Source organism: Bactrocera oleae, chromosome 2 (genome assembly GCF_042242935.1).
Source record: "Bactrocera oleae isolate idBacOlea1 chromosome 2, idBacOlea1, whole genome shotgun sequence".
In the NCBI taxonomy this organism is placed as follows: Eukaryota; Metazoa; Arthropoda; class Insecta; order Diptera; family Tephritidae; genus Bactrocera; species Bactrocera oleae.
In genome coordinates, this window is record NC_091536.1 from 79,697,832 (window position 1) to 79,719,791 (window position 21,960).

At 38.5% G+C, this 21,960-nt stretch overlaps 3 protein-coding genes and 1 long non-coding RNA gene across 12 annotated transcripts in view; 2 read left to right on the forward strand and 2 right to left on the reverse strand.

Moving 5' to 3' along the window:
• Nucleotides 1-206: 206 nt before the first annotated feature.
• Nucleotides 207-4,849, reverse strand: alpha-Man-IIa (alpha-mannosidase 2). Its single transcript, XM_014231346.3, has 11 exons — nt 4,551-4,849; nt 4,252-4,494; nt 4,047-4,194; nt 3,792-3,963; nt 3,438-3,739; nt 3,184-3,370; nt 2,515-3,112; nt 2,076-2,452; nt 1,515-2,016; nt 864-1,451; nt 207-801 (listed from the first exon to the last, which is right to left on the reverse strand). Exons 1-11 carry the CDS (start codon nt 4,659-4,661, stop codon nt 646-648), a joined length of 3,384 nt encoding a protein of 1,127 aa, XP_014086821.2. The 5' UTR covers nt 4,662-4,849; the 3' UTR covers nt 207-645.
• Nucleotides 4,850-5,232: 383 nt separating this feature from the next.
• Spps (Sp1-like factor for pairing sensitive-silencing) lies at nt 5,233-9,375 on the forward strand. The gene is made up of 2 exons (XM_014231347.3): nt 5,233-6,964; nt 7,024-9,375. Exons 1-2 carry the CDS (start codon nt 5,531-5,533, stop codon nt 8,923-8,925), a joined length of 3,336 nt encoding a protein of 1,111 aa, XP_014086822.2. The 5' UTR covers nt 5,233-5,530; the 3' UTR covers nt 8,926-9,375.
• LOC118682582 (uncharacterized) lies at nt 9,371-10,918 on the reverse strand. Of its 3 annotated transcripts, none has more exons than XR_004978394.2 (3): nt 10,376-10,899; nt 10,113-10,305; nt 9,371-10,025 (listed from the first exon to the last, which is right to left on the reverse strand). It is a non-coding gene; the product is annotated as an uncharacterized lncRNA (long non-coding RNA). The 3 variants fall into 3 exon arrangements; XR_011394886.1 differs by having other exon boundaries at nt 9,371-9,565; nt 9,622-10,305; XR_011394885.1 differs by having other exon boundaries at nt 9,371-10,305; nt 10,376-10,918.
• Nucleotides 10,091-21,960, forward strand: part of twin (CCR4-NOT transcription complex subunit 6-like twin) — a 38,747-nt gene continuing 26,877 nt past the window's right edge. The window contains exons 1-5 of one of the 7 annotated variants that reach the window (XM_014231300.3): nt 10,091-10,232; nt 11,340-11,371; nt 11,730-11,858; nt 12,165-12,351; nt 12,531-12,706. In XM_014231300.3, the coding sequence (XP_014086775.1) occupies nt 11,365-11,371; nt 11,730-11,858; nt 12,165-12,351; nt 12,531-12,706 (499 nt within the window). In that variant the 5' untranslated portion in view covers nt 10,091-10,232; nt 11,340-11,364. Of the gene's footprint in view, nt 10,255-11,339; nt 11,372-11,729; nt 11,859-12,164; nt 12,352-12,530; nt 12,707-21,960 lie in introns of all 7 variants that reach the window. The other 6 variants (XM_036370530.2, XM_070105797.1, XM_014231305.3 and 3 more) reach the window with 6 other exon arrangements.

The window sequence follows — 21,960 nt, forward strand, 5'->3', positions numbered from 1 at the left end:
ATTAAAGCCACGTCCATTCCGATAACGAGGAAGCGGCTGTTGTATGAATTATAGGAGAGCAATATGCAAAAATTCATATTCAGCCATGAACTGTCAACACAAAAACTTGCCCTAAAAGTAGTTGTAAAATATTTTATGTGCCTAAGTGAGAAAAGACCTAAAAAAATAAACAACCAACGAACAAAAAAAAAAACAGACGCATGCAATTAATATAATTAAGTCATTCGTCAATTGTCGTTTATTCAAAATTCGTTATTACATTTTTAGGTTTGTAAGAACTCGTCAAAGTTAATCACAATGAGACGGTGTAATAACATGATTCGATTTTGTTGTGAACATCATAAGTTTTTAGGAGATTCATAAAATTATACGTGAACTAAATGTTACCGTTATCACAAGTAAACACAAAAACGTGAATTAATTAAAAATTAAAGCGCTATCATATATGAATGATACAAGAAAATGTAACCTAAAGCAAAACAAATCAATAAACTAACGTTTGTAGTCAATAAACGGTCACAAACAATACATTCCGACGGGCAACTGTTGCTTTGATGCGAGATTCAATGTTTCATCATGTAACTAGAACTAAAACTAAACAATATTAAGGTGGTCCAATGGATTATTCGAATAAATTAAAATCAATTAACCGCGATGTTGCAAAATATAGGCCTGTGTATCCAGCGGACAGAGATTGATTGCCTCTACACTATCTAACTTTTGCGACGGCTGTAGGAATGTGAGACTTGTGTTGTAGACACCGCTGATTGTGTCAAGCATTAGGAGTTTGCTCAAGTTAATCTGCAATTTGAAGAGGTGTCGTGATAAGAATCGAAAAGTAATTATGCTAATTTTGCACTTACAATGCCGGTCTGCTGATCGGCGGCATGACACTGCAGAAGTAATGTGCGATGCACTACGATGCCCATGCTCATCAATGGCTCCTTGGTTGTACGATCACGTGCTACGGGTATTTTGGTTATAGTTGGTGGCAGGTTCCTCATAACCGCAATGGTAATGTCTTCACTGACGCCACTGCGCTGCTGCCCAAAGGCCGGCAATACGCCCAACCAATTATTTTCTATAAAAATAAACTTATCCAACGGATACAGCAACGTTTGCGAAGCCAAGTATGCATTTGGTGTTAAAGCACCAGACGGATGTGTTTCCGAAAGCTTCAGGCAGGTGTCTATGCGTTCCAATACAACGCGAAATATATGCAGCACTGGCTGGTTATCCAGCACGCCTTGTCCAAGGCCACGTTCGTCGTCGCGCGTCAAACGACGATCTTGCATTATTTCTAATTCGCCAGAGCTCAAGGAGGAACCGCCCAAAGGCTGGCCGGTGAGCAAGCTCAAGCGCAGTGTGCTGTCTTCAATGTACGCAGTTGAGGGTATGGGGTAATAATTTGCTTGTAGCGGCAATTTCGACAATCGTTTACGCTTAATCAGCTGTAATTCGAAAGAAAAAAAAATTATGACAATTTAGAAGGCGGATAGCACAAATTAGAATACCTGTAGCCCATTGAGATCTGTGTAGAATACATCGCCATTCTCTATGCGCGTCGAAAGCCGCATAGCAATCTCAGTATTGTCCATGTGTCCGATATCTACGAGGTTTTGTATTTCCGGCGCACCGCCACGCAGCACGGTCTGATGCACTACGAACGGCAAACCGACGGTCACACTAGCTTCTAGTGGACCTTCACTCACGAGCACGGTGGGCGGCCCCATGTCGACCAATGGCGTAGCCGGTCCATGTGGCAAAAATAAATAGGCGCCAGACCTGTCACCGCTATATTTGTAGAACTTCAGCTTTATGGGTGTGTGCGGTGCATGCGAATCAATTTGTATGGACTTCAGAAGACCGTCGCCGCTAAAAGCTACTGTTGGTCCGCCAGCCACGTGCAGCGAAATCGGCCGATGCTCACCGAATTTCACCTCATGCGGATAATTTCCTATACTTATCGAGGTTGGATTTGTAGTTAAAATGAGATTCGTCGCATATGAGGTATGTCTGAAAAGACGTATAATGAATGTGAAGGTTATTTATTTTTGAGTAGCGTGTGCTCGTACTTATGTGTGCTCGTTTGCGCTTGTATTATGTATGTGGCCAGGCCTAAGGGCGGTACCTTTGCTTTGAAGAGCAATCGATACTTGGTGGTGGACGCTTGCGGTGTGATACTATTGGAGGGTGTGTGTCGATGCCATGTCCACACAGGCGTAATTTGAGCCTCTACTGGATTATCTTCCGAGTCTTTCACACCCATGTATGGACTTGAAACGTAAAAATCGACCAGTTCTTCACGCCAGCGCGACAATGAATTATGTAAAACAATATGTTTAATCGGCAATTCATCGCCCAGAATAATTGTACTGCGACTGTCGCTAGGGCCGGGCCAACGTGAGTCGTCCAAATAAAAATAATGGAATTTGTAGTCTGGTATGTAAATCTAGAAATGCGTTAGATGACCTATTATATTTAAAAGTATATAAGAAAATTTTTATTACATACCGACGGCTTGGTAAGCAGTCTATAAACCGCCTGCTGCATCACGAATTGGCATGTGGTTATAGCGCTTAGCATGCGACGAGCATAGTCGTTCACCACATGTGTCTTGGCTGTGCCGGTGATACCGTCATGGTGTTGAAATAGTGAAAGTTCCCGGCGTGCATTCTGAAGCATTTCATCGAATTTTGCAGCATTGTCCCACGTGTGCCAAGCGTGCAACATTTCCGCAGCACGCACATAGTGCAAGAGTACTCGATCCAAACGCTTGTAGTACGGACGTGAAGTGTAGTAACCTGACCAGTAATTGTCCGAACGATCTGCGTAGGTGAAGAAGTCTCCACTCAATGTGGGAATTTCACGATTAAGCTCCCGCTGTTCTTGGTGAACTGCATCGAAATATTGCTGTAAGGTGCCAAACTTTGCCTCTACGAAATGTCGATGCTCCGAATTGATGTGGTCAAATAACGCTTCGTAGTTGACACGCTGCACATCCCATTCGGTGCTTTGGCTAAAACGAAAGTCGTCACCTAAAGGTATCAGAAGCGCATTGGTGCGATATAATTCGGCTTTCTTCTTCCATTGGTCGACAAGCATCTCCGCGCTAATAAGGTTTTAGAGAAAAAATATATCAATTTCGGTTTTTGTGCAATACTAATTATAATCGGAGTTCACCGTTGTACAACATTTTGTTCCTTTATGGGTTGTGGTGGCACATGCCAAGGGCAGGACAGTCCAAATTCATGCATCCGTTTAAAATCAAATTGACAACAAATCTTTGGATCCGGGCCGCAAGTATGTGGAATATCATAGGAATAAAATGGCATCATGTGTGTAAAGAGGCTAGTGCTGCCTGTGGTATCTAAAATATTTTGAAAAGAAAACCGAGATATTAAAATATTTTAAATAATATATAATAAATAAATTACCCCAAATTTGTCGCCAATGAAATTCCAACTGTCTTTTGAGAGCCAATTCTTTTTTAACTGAGTAATGCGTGCGTTGAATAAGATGGTTTTGAAAACCTGATTTTTTTAATATATATGGCAGAGTGGGGCTGTGACCGAAGGGATCTATCGACCATGAAGACGTCGGTGTAACATTCAAATGTTGCTTCAGCCATGTTTGCCCTTCGGTAAGTTGCAATAAAATGCTTAACCAATGAGAATTCGCTTCATCTGGCATGACCCAACCACCCGAAACAAATTCCAGCTGTCGGTTTTGCACAAGTCTATAAGAAGATAATTTAATACTTGGATACACTAGTTAAAAATTGCGCTCACTTTTTCATTTCAAGTTTGTTGTGCTCACCAAGATCTTCATAGAAACGCGAAAAATATGATATCTCCGCCCAGATAAATGTCATATCAGGGTTTTCTCGCAAGTGCCGCAATGCATTCGACAAAATATGTTTGGTGTCGTGTTCATAGTAGTCCTCAAAGGTTTTAACCCAGCCTTGATATATATTTAAACATTATGTGGGAAAGTTTTAGTTTTAAAATACATCATATCATTATTATTTTTAAATAATTTATTACCTGGATCGTTGTGGGAGTGGGGCACAACAAAAACTTTTAATTTGTTGTGCTCATTAAAGCGTTTTGGATCATACTTGATGTTCCAGCCTTGTTTCCAAACTCCACCATCTACGTCCGCAAACGACCACTCATTGTACATATCCAGCATCTAAGAGAATTATTCAAATTAATAAAAATTCACCTTTGATATTTACTTATGTTTTACCTGCACATCAGGTTGGGGAACCTGTTGGAAATCAAAACTACATTGCTCCAACTCTGCCAGCACAGGCTTTTCCAAAAAGTCACGCTCCTGTTGCCGTTGATGTTGACTTTGTTCCCGCCGGACTTCCACTTTTTGCTGCCACTGGTGATCTAATCGATTTTTAAGATGTTTCATTTCCTGACCATGGCGATGGAGCCCATCCTCTAAGGATTGTAGTTTAGACACTATGGCCCCAAAATTAGTCTAGTACAAAGGATTATTTACAATATTTTTGTTTGCTTATTATATTAAAATAATACCACATTCTCCTCCGAAAATGCCACGAAGTTTATTAATATATAAACCAATATCAACAGGCCTAAACAAATGCCGCATAAAATCAATGTGATCCGGCGTCTTGAACGCAACATCGCGCATCAACTTATATCAATTCGTTTATGCGCTATCTTTAAAACGATCCAAGACTACGACTACTTCATTAAACAATAACTTATAAAGTTAAACCACAATCGGCAACATATTCTAAGTACATTTCTGACAGATAAAGTTAAAATTTACATGCACTCAACGTCAGCAACAATATACTTTTTTTATTTATATTAATATTAATTTTATTGACATTGTCGAATATTTGACATTCTCCGCCATGTATACTAAACACAGGGTGTTTACAATTTTTAAAAGACACAAATGTATTAGTCATATAACATTACTGTTCCCATAGAATAAATACAGAGAATGAATGTAAATTGCTAAACTTTAAATTATATAATATTTTTCTTAGTTCACAAGAAGACAAAATCCTTTTATTTATTTTACGCTTATATACGTTCTCTGCCCAAAACTTTCATTTTATCCATTCATACTTTTATGTAGGTTATAGATTTCGCTAAGCGACCATGCTTAGTAGTTAAAATGGTAGCACTTATCAAATGACAGTTTATTAGTACGGAAACACTGGAAAAGTGATTTTTCTATAATGGCCGCCTGAAGACGTTTAGTAAAATAAACAAATTGGTTGAAAATTTTCATTTTACATGAAATATTATTAAAAGTTCTTAAGAATGTGTTGAATTTGTGTTGTTATAAACATGTGAATAAGTTATAATAATCATTATTTATATTATTAAGGCATAATATGAAGTGAAAAGACTACAGTGTAACTTAAAAAAGTGGTCAAGCAAGAAGTTGAGTAGTACGAAAAGGCAATGCACTTTTGAAACTATTAGTGACTACACAAGAGAGTTTAATTTCTATAAATTTAGAGTCAATTATCCAAATGATTCAATACAAAAATAGTGCTCTTGGCGGTACCACCGTAAATACGAGTGCAAACAACACTGCTGGCCAGTCCTCAACATCCACCCCCACACAAGGGTTACAACAGCAAACGTCGGCGGCGTCCAACGCACAAGTAAAAGCGACATTTGTAAATGCTACACCTACAGCTCAAGGAATAACAGCAAATGGGAATAACAATGTGCCCCTACAGCAAATCATTAACTTGCAACAACTGCCTCAACAGTTTGTGCAGGCTTCTGGCTCGACACAACAGCAGGCTCATACTATTCCGGGCCAAAACATGTTTCAAATTGTGCAGCCCATGCAAACGGTGACAATTGATGGACAAGAAGCTATCTTTATCCCAAATTTAAATGCTTCGCAGTTAGCAACAACTGCGCAACCTATAAATTTTAATGGACAGCAAGCATTTATAACACCTAATGGACAAATAGTGCGAGCACCGACTGCTGGTCCTCCGCCAACTGCAATGCAGTTACAGCCTGCACCACAATTCATACATGGCTTAGGACAAGCTATGCATTTGCCGCCAGGTGTCGGATCAGGAGAGCAAACATTGTTTACTATTCCTGGCACTAATATACAAGTACCTGTTGTAAGTGCTGCTGTACAACAACAACATATATTACAACAACAACAGCAAAGCCAAAATCAGTCGACAACTAATGCCAGTAATGCAAACGCTTCGAACAGCGGCAACACATGTTCCACTCATCCACCCACAAGTACTACGCAAGTTCCGACAAGTTCTACCCAAACTACAACATTGCCCAGTACTATTACTATACCCGGTACCAACATACAGATACCAACTTCTGTTGCAGCTTCAAATGGTTTATTGGGTAATTTAAGTAGCTTGCTAGGTAACAACACAATCAAGTTAGAAAATGGGCAGACTTTGCAAAATGTGCAATTAAGACCAGCAGGAGCATCGGCCAATACTAATCAAACGGGAATACCTCAATTCATACAATTTCCGCATGCGCTGCAACAATCAGCAGCACCAACTCTACAACAAACAGTAGCCGTACAAGTTCCAATTCAAACTGGGGGGGGCCAAACGATATACCAGACAGTGCATGTGCCCGTACATCAGTTAAATGCAGCAGGTCTGCCTAATATGATGCCCACACAAGCTCTGCCAATGTCGGCTGCGTTACCTTCTACCCAAATGCAAATAATACCACAATTCGCGCAAATCGCCCAAATAGTGACGCCAAATGGACAAATACAACAAGTGCAGTTAGCGCCTTTGAACGCAATGTCATATTCTCAACTGCCACCAAATGCGAATATTATACACATTCAACAACCACAAGCCCAAACCGCTTCCACTAATCAGCAACAGCAACAAGCTGCTGCTGCTGCGGCTGCTGCCAGTGCTCAACATCAACAACAACATCAGCAGCAGGTATGTCAATATCAATTTATATTTATAAAAAGACATTTTTAATTTTGTTTTATTTTTAGGTCGCTCAACAACAGCAACAGCAACAACAACAGCAGCTCATAAATGCATTAAATGCAGCATCGGAATCTGGTATACAATTACCAGCAAATCAGTCAATTACAATAACGAATGCCCAAGGGCAGCAGGTAACAGTGATACCCGCGCAGCAACTGCAACAACTTCGAACTGCCTCAGCGCCAACTGCTCCCGGCACAACCCCCAATCTTATACAGTTACAGCAGTTGTCGGGAATACAAGCGCTGCCCATTCAAAATATTCCTGGTATAGGGCAAGTTCAAATAATTCAGGCGAACCACCTGCCACCACAATTACAAGGGAGTTTTCAACATGTCATTCTGCCACAACAACTACAACAACAGCAACAGATGCAATTACAATCTAATACAGGCGCCGTGTCTAATGCAACTCAATCAGCTCTTCCACAGACTGGCCCAACATCGTCTACCGGAAGCACAAATTTGGTGCAACCAAAAACAGAACCCCAAAGTCCTTCCCAGGTGCAGCACACGCTTATCACAAACATAAAGCAAGAACCACCGGATCCAAGTCAAACTCCTCAGCAAATAAAATGGGTTGTGCCACATAACATGACTGTAAATATGCAACAACTGCAATCCCAACAGCAGCAAGCTGATCAGTCTCAACAACATTCATCTAGCGAGAGCTCACCAACTACATCACTGCCCACATCGATACAAATCACAGCCGTCCCTCAAACGCAAAGCTTCACTATCACACCTACTAATCAAACGCGTACCACCATGTTGAAGACACTTCCCACGACTATGACAGCAGTAAGTGGCATGGCATCACACAATAATACAATAATGACGCCCAATACAACGGTAACATCTAGTGGCGGTGGAACGCAAATTACAATAGCGACGGCACCAGCGGCATTAGCTCATCAATTGCAGCAACAGCAGCAGCAGCAGTCACAATTGCAAGCACTCCAAACGCAATTAAATGCGGCAAACGCAACAACAGCGACAACGGTGCCTGCGTCAGCGACAACCTCTGTCAATGTTAACATAAATGTTAACGATGTCAGTACGGGCAATAGTACTAGCACCACCAATAGTGGCATAGGAACGATTAGTGGTATTAATTCCAGTGTGGGTGTAAACATGGTCGGAGGTCTGGAAATAAAGCCGCGTCTGAAACGTGTCGCTTGCACTTGTCCCAATTGCACAGAGGGAGAAAAGCACGCCGATCGAAAACGTCAACACATATGCCATATACCAGGCTGCAGTAAGGTATACGGCAAGACGTCACATTTGCGTGCACATTTACGTTGGCACACGGGCGAGCGACCTTTTGTCTGTTCATGGCTATTCTGTGGCAAACGTTTTACTCGCTCCGATGAATTGCAGCGACATAGGCGTACTCATACCGGAGAAAAGCGGTTTCAATGCCGTGAATGCAATAAGAAATTTATGCGAAGCGACCATCTCTCCAAGCATATAAAAACACACTTTAAGGTACGATCGCCGCTTGATCTTATGGAACTCAATATGAAGCAAGAGGATAAATCGAATTCGCAACGAATGGCGGAAAATGGGAATGACCTTCAGAATAGCGGCGCAACTTCAAATACACCAAAAAGTATTACAACAGCCAATGGAATGTTGACAATTGAGTTGTCGAATTCTGCTGTATCCAATGTGACGAGCACTATTACTGGGTCAGCTATTACTGGTAATGCTGGCGTGAATGGATCAGGCGTTGCCATGCAAATTGCGCAATCGGCAGAAGATGACGATGAAGATGGAACTAGCGGTAGCTATGTTGATGATGATATCGATGATGATGATGATGAGCTTGACGATGATAATGATAGTACGGGTGACGAGGAGAAGATGACAATTACCGTTAGTGAAATTGGTGATAATTCAAACTAACATACGGAGGCACTGTTCATGGAACAGTTCGAATTTAATCAATTCTAATTACGGTTTCGATTTGAATGTAAATAAGTTAATTGCACCGAAAAGCGTAGCGATATTTTTTATTTGTGGGTGTAGTATTTTTCTAAATATGATATTAATCGTAAGAATATATTTAAGCTTCTATTTGCAATGTAGGTGTAAATATTTACTTAACATATAGCTAAAATTTCAAGTCTAAAATATCTGTTATCCTTTTTTACTTGTCTTTAATTTTTATTCAGTTGATTCTTTTTTATTTTTATAATCGAATTATGCATATGTAAATTTAGACATAATATATTTTGTATAATATATTAAAAAATTTAGAATTTTAAATTCAAAGTATCGAGTATATTGTAATGTAATTTAAGCCAAGCAAAATTTAGAAAGAAATAAATTCAAATACTAACGAGGAAAGTGTAATCCAATTCTTGATTTTATTTTTTAAGATTTTTCAAAAATTGTGCCAAAATATAAAATATTACAAACAACTATCGCGGCTTATTATACATAATTTCTCCAATTAATTAAAACCAATCATAATAATGCGTAAACATTTTAAATTGATTGTAGACATTAACAATTTTTCTTGATTTTCATAACAATATTATTTCTAGATAAACAAATTCAATTACAAAGTGTGTGCTTGAAATTATAAACCATTCTAACCATTTGAGATGGCATCACTGTTACCAGTTTTCAACGACGGTTTTCACCAATGTATACAAAACAATTTTCTCAACAACACAACAACGAATGGTAATGGAATGCATAAACGCCGTGAACGAAAGTTGAAGAACGAAGAACAGAAGTAAGGAAGAAGTGTGGTTATTTAGTTAAACGCAAATATTTTCACTTAAATTAAAAAACATAAACCATATTTTAAGTTCGCGCCTAGAAAAGAATGTAAGATAATATTCAAAGAAAATACAACGAATAAAGAGTATACAAAAAACGGCAAAATAAAGGAGGATAGAAGCAGTTCAGCGTAACAAAAAGGGCGCCCCAATTTCACCGACATCAGGCTGAGTTATTGGCTTCCTTAACGTCTAGAGTCTTCAGCGGGATTTCAACTGCAACAACATTGGAAAAAGGAGTTAGCGAGAAAGCGGAAGTATTACTGCTATACAAAATTAGTTGTATCGGTTATCTGATATTACCAGCAGTAAATACGAAACGAGCTTGCAGCAGCAATATCATCAATAGTGGCAACAGCAGCAGTGATTGCAATCAGGTCTTGATAGTACGCGGTGGCTAGCGCGGAAGTACTGAAACATTGGGTAAAAGTAAATGCAGGCAGGTGTATGTGATATTTTGTTTCCCTTCCTTATTAATTTCGATTGAGAGTTTTTTCTACGTTGCCATAATTGAGATGTTTTACTTTTTTGCTGCGCTATTACGACGTCATTTTTTTTGCACTTACCTTTAACGCGCACATATGCCATTTGCACTTCCTAAATATCAAAATTAAATAGTAAATAATGCACATACATATCGTTAAAAGGCGGTCCAGTTTTCTTTAATAACTGGTTCCTGATAGTTAAAACTCCTTTTTGTGCTGGTACGGTACTAAAACGCCAATTAGGTTAGAATATGCCTAACCTGTAGAGGAGTTCCGTCAGATACAACATTCTAAAACTATATATAAAATCTTTGACAGATATCATATTACTTACTAAATATATTCACTCAATTTTTTTAAACAAATTTTATTGAAGTGCACATATTTATCGAGTTTACGGTTTGAAATTTACTTCAACAGATCATAAGCCGATGATCCTGTGAAGTATAGCCTTTGTGAGATGGAGCCGACAACTCCCGAACCATTGATTCTAGACTGCACAGCAGGTTAAGGTCTTTGAATCTATATATTCGAATGGGGCGCATCAATAGCACGATTGTGGAATTTATCGTTTCAGGGTGCAAGCCTCAATTTATTGCTATCTATATATAAGCCAATGGTCATTATAGGCTGTATAAAAAGATATATTTCCGGATAAACAAATAAATTAACAATATATACATAAGTATTTTTAATACTATCAGGAACAGTTATTTTATTCTTATAGAAAGTTCAGTTTTGCACTTGCATGGTTCCTAAAATGTGTCAAAATATTTTTTTTTTAACTAACAAATTCAAGGTATGAACCGAATTCAAACTGCACAAAATCTTAAAAATTAAAAAATTTCAAATATATATATATATCCACATTTTGGCAGGTTGCGTATGCTCTTGTGATAAGTTCAAATCCCTAATTCCTTCCCAGACATTTGTTGTATTGTTTGTTTTTAATTTGCATTTATTGCTTGTTTATTTGCTAACAACTATCACATATCAAACATAACAATGAAATAATATTAATCAAAACTTTATTAATATTTTGCAGAGACGCTTATCATCAGGCGGTTATTATGAAAGGTTATCATTTTCTTCAACATTTACGAATTTAAATTTATCATAAAATTTATTTTTATTCAACAAATACCTTTTAAATTTCGAAATCGATTTCAATCGTTATAAATACAGTAATTTTCGAACTTATCATTTATCTTACTAATTACCTATGTACATACATATGTATCTATTGAATTACGTTTTTTTGCATTTATTTAAATAATTTAATTGTGTTAATAACAACCTTAACTTCGCGAGCCTAATTGATTTGTGTTTTTTTTTTTCGTAATTTAATTTAGTTTTACTTTAAATTTCACTATATTCTTAACATTTCAGAGAAGGTAACACATTAATTATTTTTCTGTGGTTCTGTTTGGTGTAGGAAACTTATACAAAATGTCTCGTAATAAGGAGAAATACGAGAGTGCAAACAGACGACAACAGATTTTTATGTCAGCTGAAGATGTGGCTGCTGGTAAAAAATCCTCATGGACTGGCATTGAGATAACAGGTATGCAAGATTTTTTTCTAACTGTTGGTTTTTGTTATTGAATATATATCTGTACATTCAAATTAATTTTGTTCTTAGTTAAATGTTTAAAATTTCATACAAAACGGAGTGCCCTGTATTAGAGAAAGTGTATACTTAGAGAAACTGTACACAAATGATTGTTACAAATAATTTCGATTTTATTAACCATATATTTTGGTATTTTTTTCTTTCAGCAAAAAGTGTGCATAACTACGATTACGTACATACATACATATGTACGTATATATATAATTCACTGTAATTTATCTTTTATCATCTTTACAGGCTGTGTACGCAATATTAGTCCCTCATTGTGGGAATTTGAACATTTAACAGCATTGTATCTCAATGACAACCAACTGTTACGTTTGCCCGGCGACATTGGTTTGCTAAGCAATTTGCGCACACTGGATCTATCAAGCAATAAGTTGCGCAGTTTGCCTGCAGAATTGGGCGAGTTAATACAATTGAGGTAAACTTGCATTAACCGATAAAAATACAAAAAATCATTGGCAATAACTTAGAAAATTATCTAAATGGTTTGAATTTTAAGGCGAAATTTGAAGATTTTTATTTTGCAAAATTAGATATCCAACATCACTTCTTATTTTAAAAATATGACGGTTTAAAATACTTTATACTTAATTACAGAGAACTTCTGTTGAACAACAATTACTTGCGAGTTCTCCCCTATGAAATTGGAAAACTCTTTCATTTGCACGTCCTGGGATTAATGGGAAATCCATTACAAAAAGAGTTTCTATCCATCTATAACGAACCAAATGGCACTCAAAAACTGCTAACATATATGTTGGACAATTTATCAGGTGAGTACTGTCTATATTAATTATAAAATGTATAGCATTATGAAATGTTACACGATTTTCACGAGAGTCATAATCTATATTACCGAAACGTATCCGAATTGTTTTCCGCCCAAAAACTATGAAATTGGCAACGTTCTCCAAAAATATTTGCCTTAATTATATTATCCTAAGGATTCAATAGTAATTGTACTAATGCTATACAAAATCAAAATGGATCAAAAAGTGTATTTTAGACAGCTTTTCTTCCAACATTTAAAAACATTGACACTGCTTCTAGTATGTTGGGCATAGCTGTAGATTTGAGAAGTATGAAATTGAATTTTTTTTAATACTTTAATACAGTTAATTGAGATATTGAATACAATTGACGATGTATCAAAAATATATAAAAAAATATTAGTTATTATTTATTATTATAAGTAAGAGCTAAAAAATTTTCCAAGAAAATTAAATTTTTGGTTATCTGGACACAGAATAATCGTGTAAGCATATTAAATTATTATTATGCAAAAGTACTAAACCTAATTCGCTTCAGAATTACAACAATTGCCAACAACTGATCTGTCTTTGAAAATATAAAAAATTATAAAACACAATTTTATAAACGAATAATGTCAATCTGCTGAAACTATTTTTGTCTGAGCAGCGCTTATGAACAATATTATACGATTTTTTTTTTAAATGTACTGAGCATCACTAATGTTGCCAAAATAAATGAAAACGAAATCGCTTATCGGTGCTCTTCATAACTCCTTTCTGTCTGCCTTGTACGTGCTTTTACTGTTATCGTCGCTTTGTGTGTACGCTATTGCAAACTGGCTGCAAATTGCAATATTATTTCATGATCACTTTTCTTTAATAAGTATTATAACAAAAACGATCGCGTAGTGCAATTACTGTCAACATTCACTATGGTTGCTGTGGTCATAAACGCCTATTCGAGCTATGAGCGTAGAAAGGTGCCACTGGCTGCAGACGATTGGAAAATCTTCACCGACACACACTTCCAGACACAAACATGCTGGGACGCACTTGTTGCCGGATCGGCCGGTCAGTACCCGTTGCTTTCCTCCGCTACCAGTTTGTTTGTTGCCTTGCACTTTTTTCCCTCCGTAGTTTTCAATCAGTTGGTTTGTTTGTCGCATTAGCCTTACTGGCTGCTGCGTAGGAACAGTGAAAAGAGAAAGTTTCCTTGCAAAACATTTCAATCACAGTTCGTGTACCGCCAGCAGCTGTAACTTGAGACAAATTTGCCTGTATTAACACGCACGCACACAGATGTAAGCAATTTGTCAGTAATAATGTAAAAAAGCATCTATCAAAATAAACATAAGTTTTTTACATTAAATTGCCAACCACCTTGTTGTAGTGGTTAGCGATTACTCAACCTGCGTTCCATCGTAGTTTATGACTGACATTAAACAAATTTTTTTATACGTCAGTCTTTCAATTCTATTTAAGGAAAATCTGTTGAACTATGTTATGGAAACAAAGATTATCGATAAGACATACAAAGATGTTGTATGTGAACCTAGAATAATGTGTTCGAGTATTCATGAGAGTTTTAAATATTCTTTAATAGTTTTACGATATTCCGGGACCCTGAAGTTTATTAACGCTAGAAAAAAACGTCGGAGATCCTATAAAATGTATATATAACTAAATCAGAGAGCCGTGCTGAGTCGATTTAGCCATGTTCGTCTAGATACACGCGAACTTGTATCTCATTTTTGGAGCTATCGATCTGAAATATTGCACACGTCCTTTTCTTTCCAATAAGCGATTTATTTCAAAATTAAGTCCTTGTATGAAAAACCTTTTATTTGACAAGTTATTTTTACGAAATTTGGCATCGACTATTATTGTTGTTGTTGTTGTTGTGTCTAAAGCATTGCTACAACTTCCGAACGAATTGTTCAGATCGGACCACTACAAAATCACAAAAAAAAATCTTCATAATTCCTTATTAAGTGGCCTTAACTCGAACTGAGTATTCTTTATATAAAACAACGTAAATATGTAATAAAAGCATGTTCAAAAGCTCTTGTTACACATATTTTTCGATATTTCCAAGTTGTGTTAAAATAAAAATCCCAATGAAATATAATATATTATATTAGAAGTGGCACATATTTAAATTTTCCAAGCAGTCTGCGATATCTCTAACACCACACACACACTGCTTGGCTTATAAGGCCATCATCATCTAATCGCCACAAGGCCTACAACACCTCATGGCGGCTATTTAGAACCTTCAATTATGAGTGCAAACATAGCAGAGCGATGCCCCTTATTACGACTCGAATCGCACCTAATGGTTACAACCAAACTTACGCATGGGTATTACGATGATTTGCGCCTCGGAGGCATAGTGGAGAACAGTGCAATGAAACATTTACAACAAGAACCTCTACTCCACTTTGTGCTATTGAGTTGTTAAACTTCGAGATAAAAGACTGGTTTGAAAAACCAAAAACAAAAGAAACACATAAATAACTATTGTACATGACCTCGACACGAAAAGCTTCTGACGGACTTTAGCATAAAAGCAAAGAGATTACCACGGCATACATATGTAATTATCCGCCCGTCAGCTCATATACATACATACATACATGTGTGTAAGTGGTAATGTAGTAGGCTGGAGCTGAGCTTTCGAACAATAAGTCATTATCCATAACAACAAAGCCACCACAAAAACTGCAGCTCCAGTCGAGAGCGCGGTGAGCGAAATGAGAGTGCCAACATTAAAGAGAAAATGTACGAGAGAGAGATAGACTTCGAGGGGAACCATATAAAACAATACCAACGCTCTAAGCGTTGACAAATCGCAAGCGAAGCTTTATGCAAGCCTTGGTTGGAAAGCCAACGTAGCGTGCCAGTCTTTGACTTTTCTGTCTAACCGTGTTTTCGTAAGGCTGACGCTGTTGCTTTGGCTCTTGCTGCTGCAAGTTGCGCCACAGTTTGGTAATACGCTTACCACCTGAGTAGCGGTGGCAGCGGAGGTAGTAGCAATAAGTGGTCATGTCTTGTCGCAACACAGCGCCGAAGCAGTAAGCTTAGTCTTCAACGAGTTTGGCTCGAAAACGGTTGTCGTTAGCGGCTCAATCTGCATTTATTACGCACACTACAGATACTCTAGCACAAGTACGTAACATTTTCGGGCGTTTACTATATGCGTGGAAGCTAAAGGAAATTGTGAAATTTGCAACACACACCGAAACCGAATACATGCACAGTTGTGATTAATTTTTTTAAATCTTGAACAACTCCACTTTGAAAAAAAGACCGCCAATGCATTTTGACGGCACCTTAGCGTTTGCGCTTTAGCTTTTGAAGTAAAATAGCTTCCACTGAAGCGATTGAAGCGATTACACAGTGTTTGTTTCGAAATTGTGATTTGTTTAATTTTCCGCATAAATAAATTTGCGAAAATAATTTTAACTGTTGTGTGGGCCAGCAATAATTGAATATCAAAAAAATAACTAAATTACATAAACAAAAATAAAATCAGCTTGGATTGTTATTGTAAATTTGTGCGTGTGTATTCTGTGGTTACGATTTGGGTTAATTATCCATTTGTTGGCAAGTGGACTTAGAACGCAGACGCACTTAAACACGCGAACGAAAAATCAAAACGTCCTTGAAAATTCAAAAATTGAAAAAAAAACCTAAACAAAATAAAACAGTAAAATAGTGGAAGCACCGCGTAATGTCCTTGCAGTTGGTAGGCGCCCCAAAAAAGTGTTTCTTTTCCGCGAGTAAATCTACACAACAACAGTTGTAAAACTAATAACGATTATGCGACCTAATGCCAATAGCGGCTGTTGTACGCTAGAAAACGCTGCAAACACTGCGGCACTACGGAGCTTGCCACCATATCCTTTGACACAAACTGCCCAATTGCACTCACATCTACCGCCGCATCCGCATCAGCAACAAGCACAGCAACAACAAAATCTTCATCATCACCACCATCAGCAACAGCAACAGCAGCAGCACCTCCATCACAATCACCAGCCACAACACCATTTTCACGCGCAACCACATCTCGTACAACAGCAGCAAGCTTTCAAGCCGCCAACGCCTAATCATTGGTTGCCTCAACAAAGCCTCTACAATGCTGCCGCACATCCATCTACTGTTCACAAAAGTGTTGGAATTGGTCGACATGCGCCTCTGCCATTGAGCCAAAGTTTGAACCAGCTGGCACCTACAGCAGGGCTTCACTCGCACCCACAGCACCAATATCACCAGTACCTAGGTAGCCTGCAGACGTTGCATCAACAGTCCACACATGCCCCACATCATTTTAATGGTTATGCTTCTGCGAGTCAATCTCGCTCGGGTCCAACGCCGGATCAGTTGAGCTCTAACACAACTTCAGCAGCAACCACGCATCCACACAATTTCAACAAGCTATCCAATACGTCGGTGATTAATCCGCAGCGTATCCACGAATGCGCCGGCATACCGCTCATCTCCAACGCCAGCACACATTTGACAGCGAGCCAACGGCAACGCGTCCAACGCAAACTATCACGTTCACCCGTGCCTCATCAAAAGCTGGCAACAGTTGGTGGCGTCGAACAGGCGTACAATTTGCACCATCCCACTTTGTATATGACTCGCAACTCGAATGCTGCCAGTTGTTCACAGATTTCCCAACTCGCTGCGCATGCTCAAGGTGTGCCCTTGCTGCTCCACAAACAGCAACAGCAATTGCAACAAAATTCCGCACAAAAATGGTCTATGCCAAATAATGGATCCAATGCCTTTCTCCCCGCAACGTCCACGTGCACCGTAAAATCAAATGGTGACCAACCTACGCGCAGCACTCTTCGTTACCAACACTCTGCACCAGCTGCACTCAGTACACGTGACAAGGAGAATTCCACAACGCCGGCGACGGCAGAAATCCCAATTGCGTCTGAAACGCCCAAAGAAAACACCGACAGTGGGGAGGCAGCACTACCGCGTATAATTAAACCACGCAAACGGCGAAAGAAGGATCGCAAACCGGCGACTAATGGTATTTTCCTGAAATTAGATGCGATTTCAAGTACTACGACCGCATCGGATAAGGAGAGTAAGTCGTCACAAATTAGCGGATTAGGCATGTCACAGTTGCTTTCTAGGCAGCACCAACAATTACAACAAACATATTTGAATCCGCCTGAAGGCGTCAATGAGAACGCCTTCAACCCTAAATGTATCAACTTTTTTATTGGTCACAATCAACCAACAGACGCTCACGCTTTTACTTCAAACACGGCACAGCAGAACTGCAAACCAAGAAGTCTGCTGCAATCTGCTTGTTTAAAATCCAACAGTTATCTAAACGACGTCAAAATGACAAAATGTGACGACACACCAGATGAGCATGGCATTTGTTTCTGCAGCGTCTGTGATCCGCTACGTTTAATTTGGGACTATCCGCTGAGGCGCTCTCTCTCCGATTCGTCAACCGCATCGGCACGCACACATTCCTCGTCATCAACATCCTCCTCAACGTCGGCGTCGCCCTCACATACTTCCTCTGCGGAGGCGTCATCGTCTTGCTGTTCATCGACACCATTGATAGACGGCGCCATGTCGCCCACAGCCGCACTTTCACGCGCAGATCGCGTGGGTGTTATTGGCTCCAATCGCAATGTGCCCGATAGCAATCGGGATGCGACGAAACGCAACGATATGTTATGTGACGTATTCGGCGGCAGAACTGCTACGAATGGCTGTCTGAGCGATTCGAATGACTCGGGTTACGGTGACATACTGAGTGGCATTAATATTGCCGATGATTTCTTCAGTCAGAGTGCAATACACCAAACATCTACTGTACTAGCACCACTTTTCGAAGTCACCGACATAGGCTTGAACGCAGGACCAACGTCTACCAATCGTTCACTGAAAGCAGGTAGCGTCACATTGCCGGCCTTGCTGCCTGTAACCGATGATGCTTTGCTAACAGAGAGTATTAACGAGATTTCACGCAAACTTATCGAAACTTGCGGCAGCGAGCTGTCTAACGAACTGGTAGCGGGGGCGGCGACGCTTTCAACGAGCGCCTATTCACGCTGCAGCAGTGATTTCTCCACGGATAGTGGCATCGATAGCGCTGCCATTGTGAATTGTGATGAGTTGGTCTTCAAGTTTGACAATTTGAATTTTATGATCGATCCAATTGTGAAATGTTCCATAAATGACGAAAACAACAATAATACTAGCAGTGTTAATAACAACACAATTACAGCTCACGTTGGGCCAGTGATGGCAACAACAGCAGCAACAACAGTCACGACAGCCAGCACAGAGGAACAGTTTCTTCTAAATGCATCAAATATGAATCTCCTCTTCAATGTTAATAATAACGACAATAATACAAACATCTTCGAGTTTCAAAGGGAAAACGAGCGACAACAGTTTAACCATCAACAATCGTTAAACGAAAAACAACAGCAACAACAACACGATCAACAATTCGTGAATAATTGTTTTGATTTAGTGTGGCCAACAAAATTTGAGCGTTGCATACGAGAGACGGCAACAAAAATACTAGATTTGGATGTGAATAAGCATATGGGCGCATTAACTTTCACAGAGATCGCTTAGATGATGTTTAGCTGTGTAAATCGATGAATTAAATAATGAAGTCTTAGCGTATAATAAAGATAAGACGTATAACTACGGCAGCCAAAAGTGATTTGTTGCACAAATTCACAGCGCTCTCCTCAAAAAGTGGGCAGATAATAAGTTCCTGCAAATCCCTCAAAATCTTGGGATACATTTCTAACGGTTACACCGAACCCTTCCACTGTATGCGATCTATCCCTAATACACACACGCCTCAATTTCGTTTGCATTCACTTCAATCGGACCTGGCCCATTGGCAGAGTATTACGCAACATCATTATAGACCAAGTGAAAACTATGTTATTGTGTAGCTCAAGGGCCTGCCAGGGGTCGGTCGGCAACGCAACAAGCGACCAACAAAATTGAGCGATACACAAACAAAGCACTGTGAAAAAAATAACAATGCGATGAAAGTGAATTGTCTTAACAAAAACCAACACACAAGCACATGCTAAAACCGCAAAGAAAAAATAAAACACAGCTGAATTTGGTGTATCGTCTTTGCATATTTTTCTTACAATTGCGACATCGTTTTTTCCTGTTTCCGCTTGTGTTGTTGGTCAAATCAGAGAAACGGAAAAAAAGAACAGACAAGCAACAACAATGTTGGTTACAAAATCAAAGCACCAACAGCATAAGCGGCTACGGCCACAAGCTTAACACCGCCGCGACAAAAGCGTTTCTCACATTACTAAACAGCGGAGACGAAAAACGAACAAATGAAATAATAATATGGCACATAAAAAGTATATATACATATACTTGTATATATATATATATATATATAAAACTAAAAAAAATATTACAAAGCGACTAATGCTGCAAAAATAACTATATTAAAAGCTCAACAAAGCACGCATTGTATGTAATAACACAAACAAAAACAATAGTAAAACCACTGCTGAAGAGCAAAACATATATGTACAAACATATACATACATACATATGTATTCGTATATAATTGCGGCTAAAAAGTGTATAAGTCACCCGAGGGATCGAGCACCGCAGTCGGCCGCAACCGTAACCCGACAACGCCACTGCATATATCAACAATAGCAAAAGTAAAATACAAAAGCAAAAATAAAAACAACAAAAAATATAAAAACAAATAATTGAAAACCAAACAGTCAAGCCAGACTGACTTGGCTGTAGGCCGTAACAGAAAGGCAGAGCTAAACTGAAACTTTCACTTTCTCTGCACTCACCAAACCACAACAGCTACAACAGATCAGCTGCGCACAAACCACCGGGCGAACGTACGAATGTCCGTCCATCCGTCCGTACGCCCAACCAACCAACCAACCAACCAGCCATTGCACCGTGGCGTCACGACATGCAAATTTATGAACCAAGCTCTAAGCTAGGCGACGCGCAGCACCAACTTGAGCGCCGTGCAGTTGAATGAAGTTATATGGCATGTCATGGCTTGACATGCAATCGCTTATGGCCACGAGTGACGGGCGAACGTCGCGTAATTAGACATTGTGTTCGTTTTATTGTGCATTTGATTCTGTGTTTGTTGGTTTGGTATCTCAGACTGTGGACCTTTCTAGTGGGTGTGCTGCAGTGATCGCGAATTAGAGACTCGTCTGCACATTTGCTTGGTGGCCAACCACTGAGGAGACTTCAAACTTAATGCCAACCTTAAACGGTTCTACAACATGGACTCTGACTTTTACAAACACATACATATTAAACTTCATATATTCATATTTCTATATTTTTAACTTTGGTATTTATTGCTTCTTTAGAAAATCGTAAATTTTAACTGTTATTTATTTAGTATTGTTATTTGTGCATAAAGTGACACACACACACACAGCAAATTGAAAAGTTGGTTATGGTTTAGATTTAGGTATTAAAATTATAAGTAACGGTTAAGTTATATATAACAGATTTATATGCATACGGGTAGTATAGTTTCTGCAAAGATTTATTTCTAGGCTTAAAACTGATACTAATTAATTTCTTAGTTTTGGTGTATTTTCAATTAATTCTCTGCCGATGAGATATAACGGCATAATTCCATTCTAAACATATTATATTTTGAAGAAAGTATTTTTAAAGTTACCACTGCATTAAATATTTCATATTTTTACATTTACAATTACATTTTTTACTAAGCGCGTAGAATACATTTTCTACTTTAGTTTAAGTCTGAGCGCATAGTGGAGCAAATATTGCGGTTAGTAGCAAATTTGTTTGGTTAAACTCATCGGAGCGTATTAGTGAAAGCAAGAAACAGAAAAACTTGCAAATTTATACTTAGTATGCGCCGTGGTATTACATAATATAATATTATATATATATACTTTCACTACTTTGCGGTTTACCCTTAACGCCGTTTTGCATTTCTTTCCACTATGCGCTTAGAGTAAATAAGCTTAAACGGTTAGGTCTAATTTTTGAAAGAATTGAAAATTTAATAATTTAAATTTAGAAATATACTAGGTTTATGACTACAGTGTGGTTTTAAAATAATATGTGTGATTTATCGCCCTACACTCACCATAAGAAAGTTCCAAAATGATTTCAGTCTATATACATATCTAAGGTTTAATTAATAACATCAAAAGTCATTGTTTTCTATATTTTTCTCTTAAACTTACACTAGGTTTTAT

Excerpts from the sequence above, each read along its gene's own strand:
- alpha-Man-IIa (XM_014231346.3), bottom strand. The coding sequence starts at position 4,661 with ATGTTGCGTTCAAGACGCCGGATCACATTGATTTTATGCGGCATTTGT. Across the intron at positions 4,495-4,550 it reads CATTTTCGGAGGAGAATGTG|ACTAATTTTGGGGCCATAGT; the intron begins GTATTATTTTAA and ends CCTTTGTACTAG. Across the intron at positions 2,017-2,075 it reads GCGCAAACGAGCACACATAA|ACATACCTCATATGCGACGA; the intron begins GTACGAGCACAC and ends ACGTCTTTTCAG.
- Spps (XM_014231347.3), top strand. The coding sequence starts at position 5,531 with ATGATTCAATACAAAAATAGTGCTCTTGGCGGTACCACCGTAAATACG. Across the intron at positions 6,965-7,023 it reads AACAACAACATCAGCAGCAG|GTCGCTCAACAACAGCAACA; the intron begins GTATGTCAATAT and ends TTTTATTTTTAG.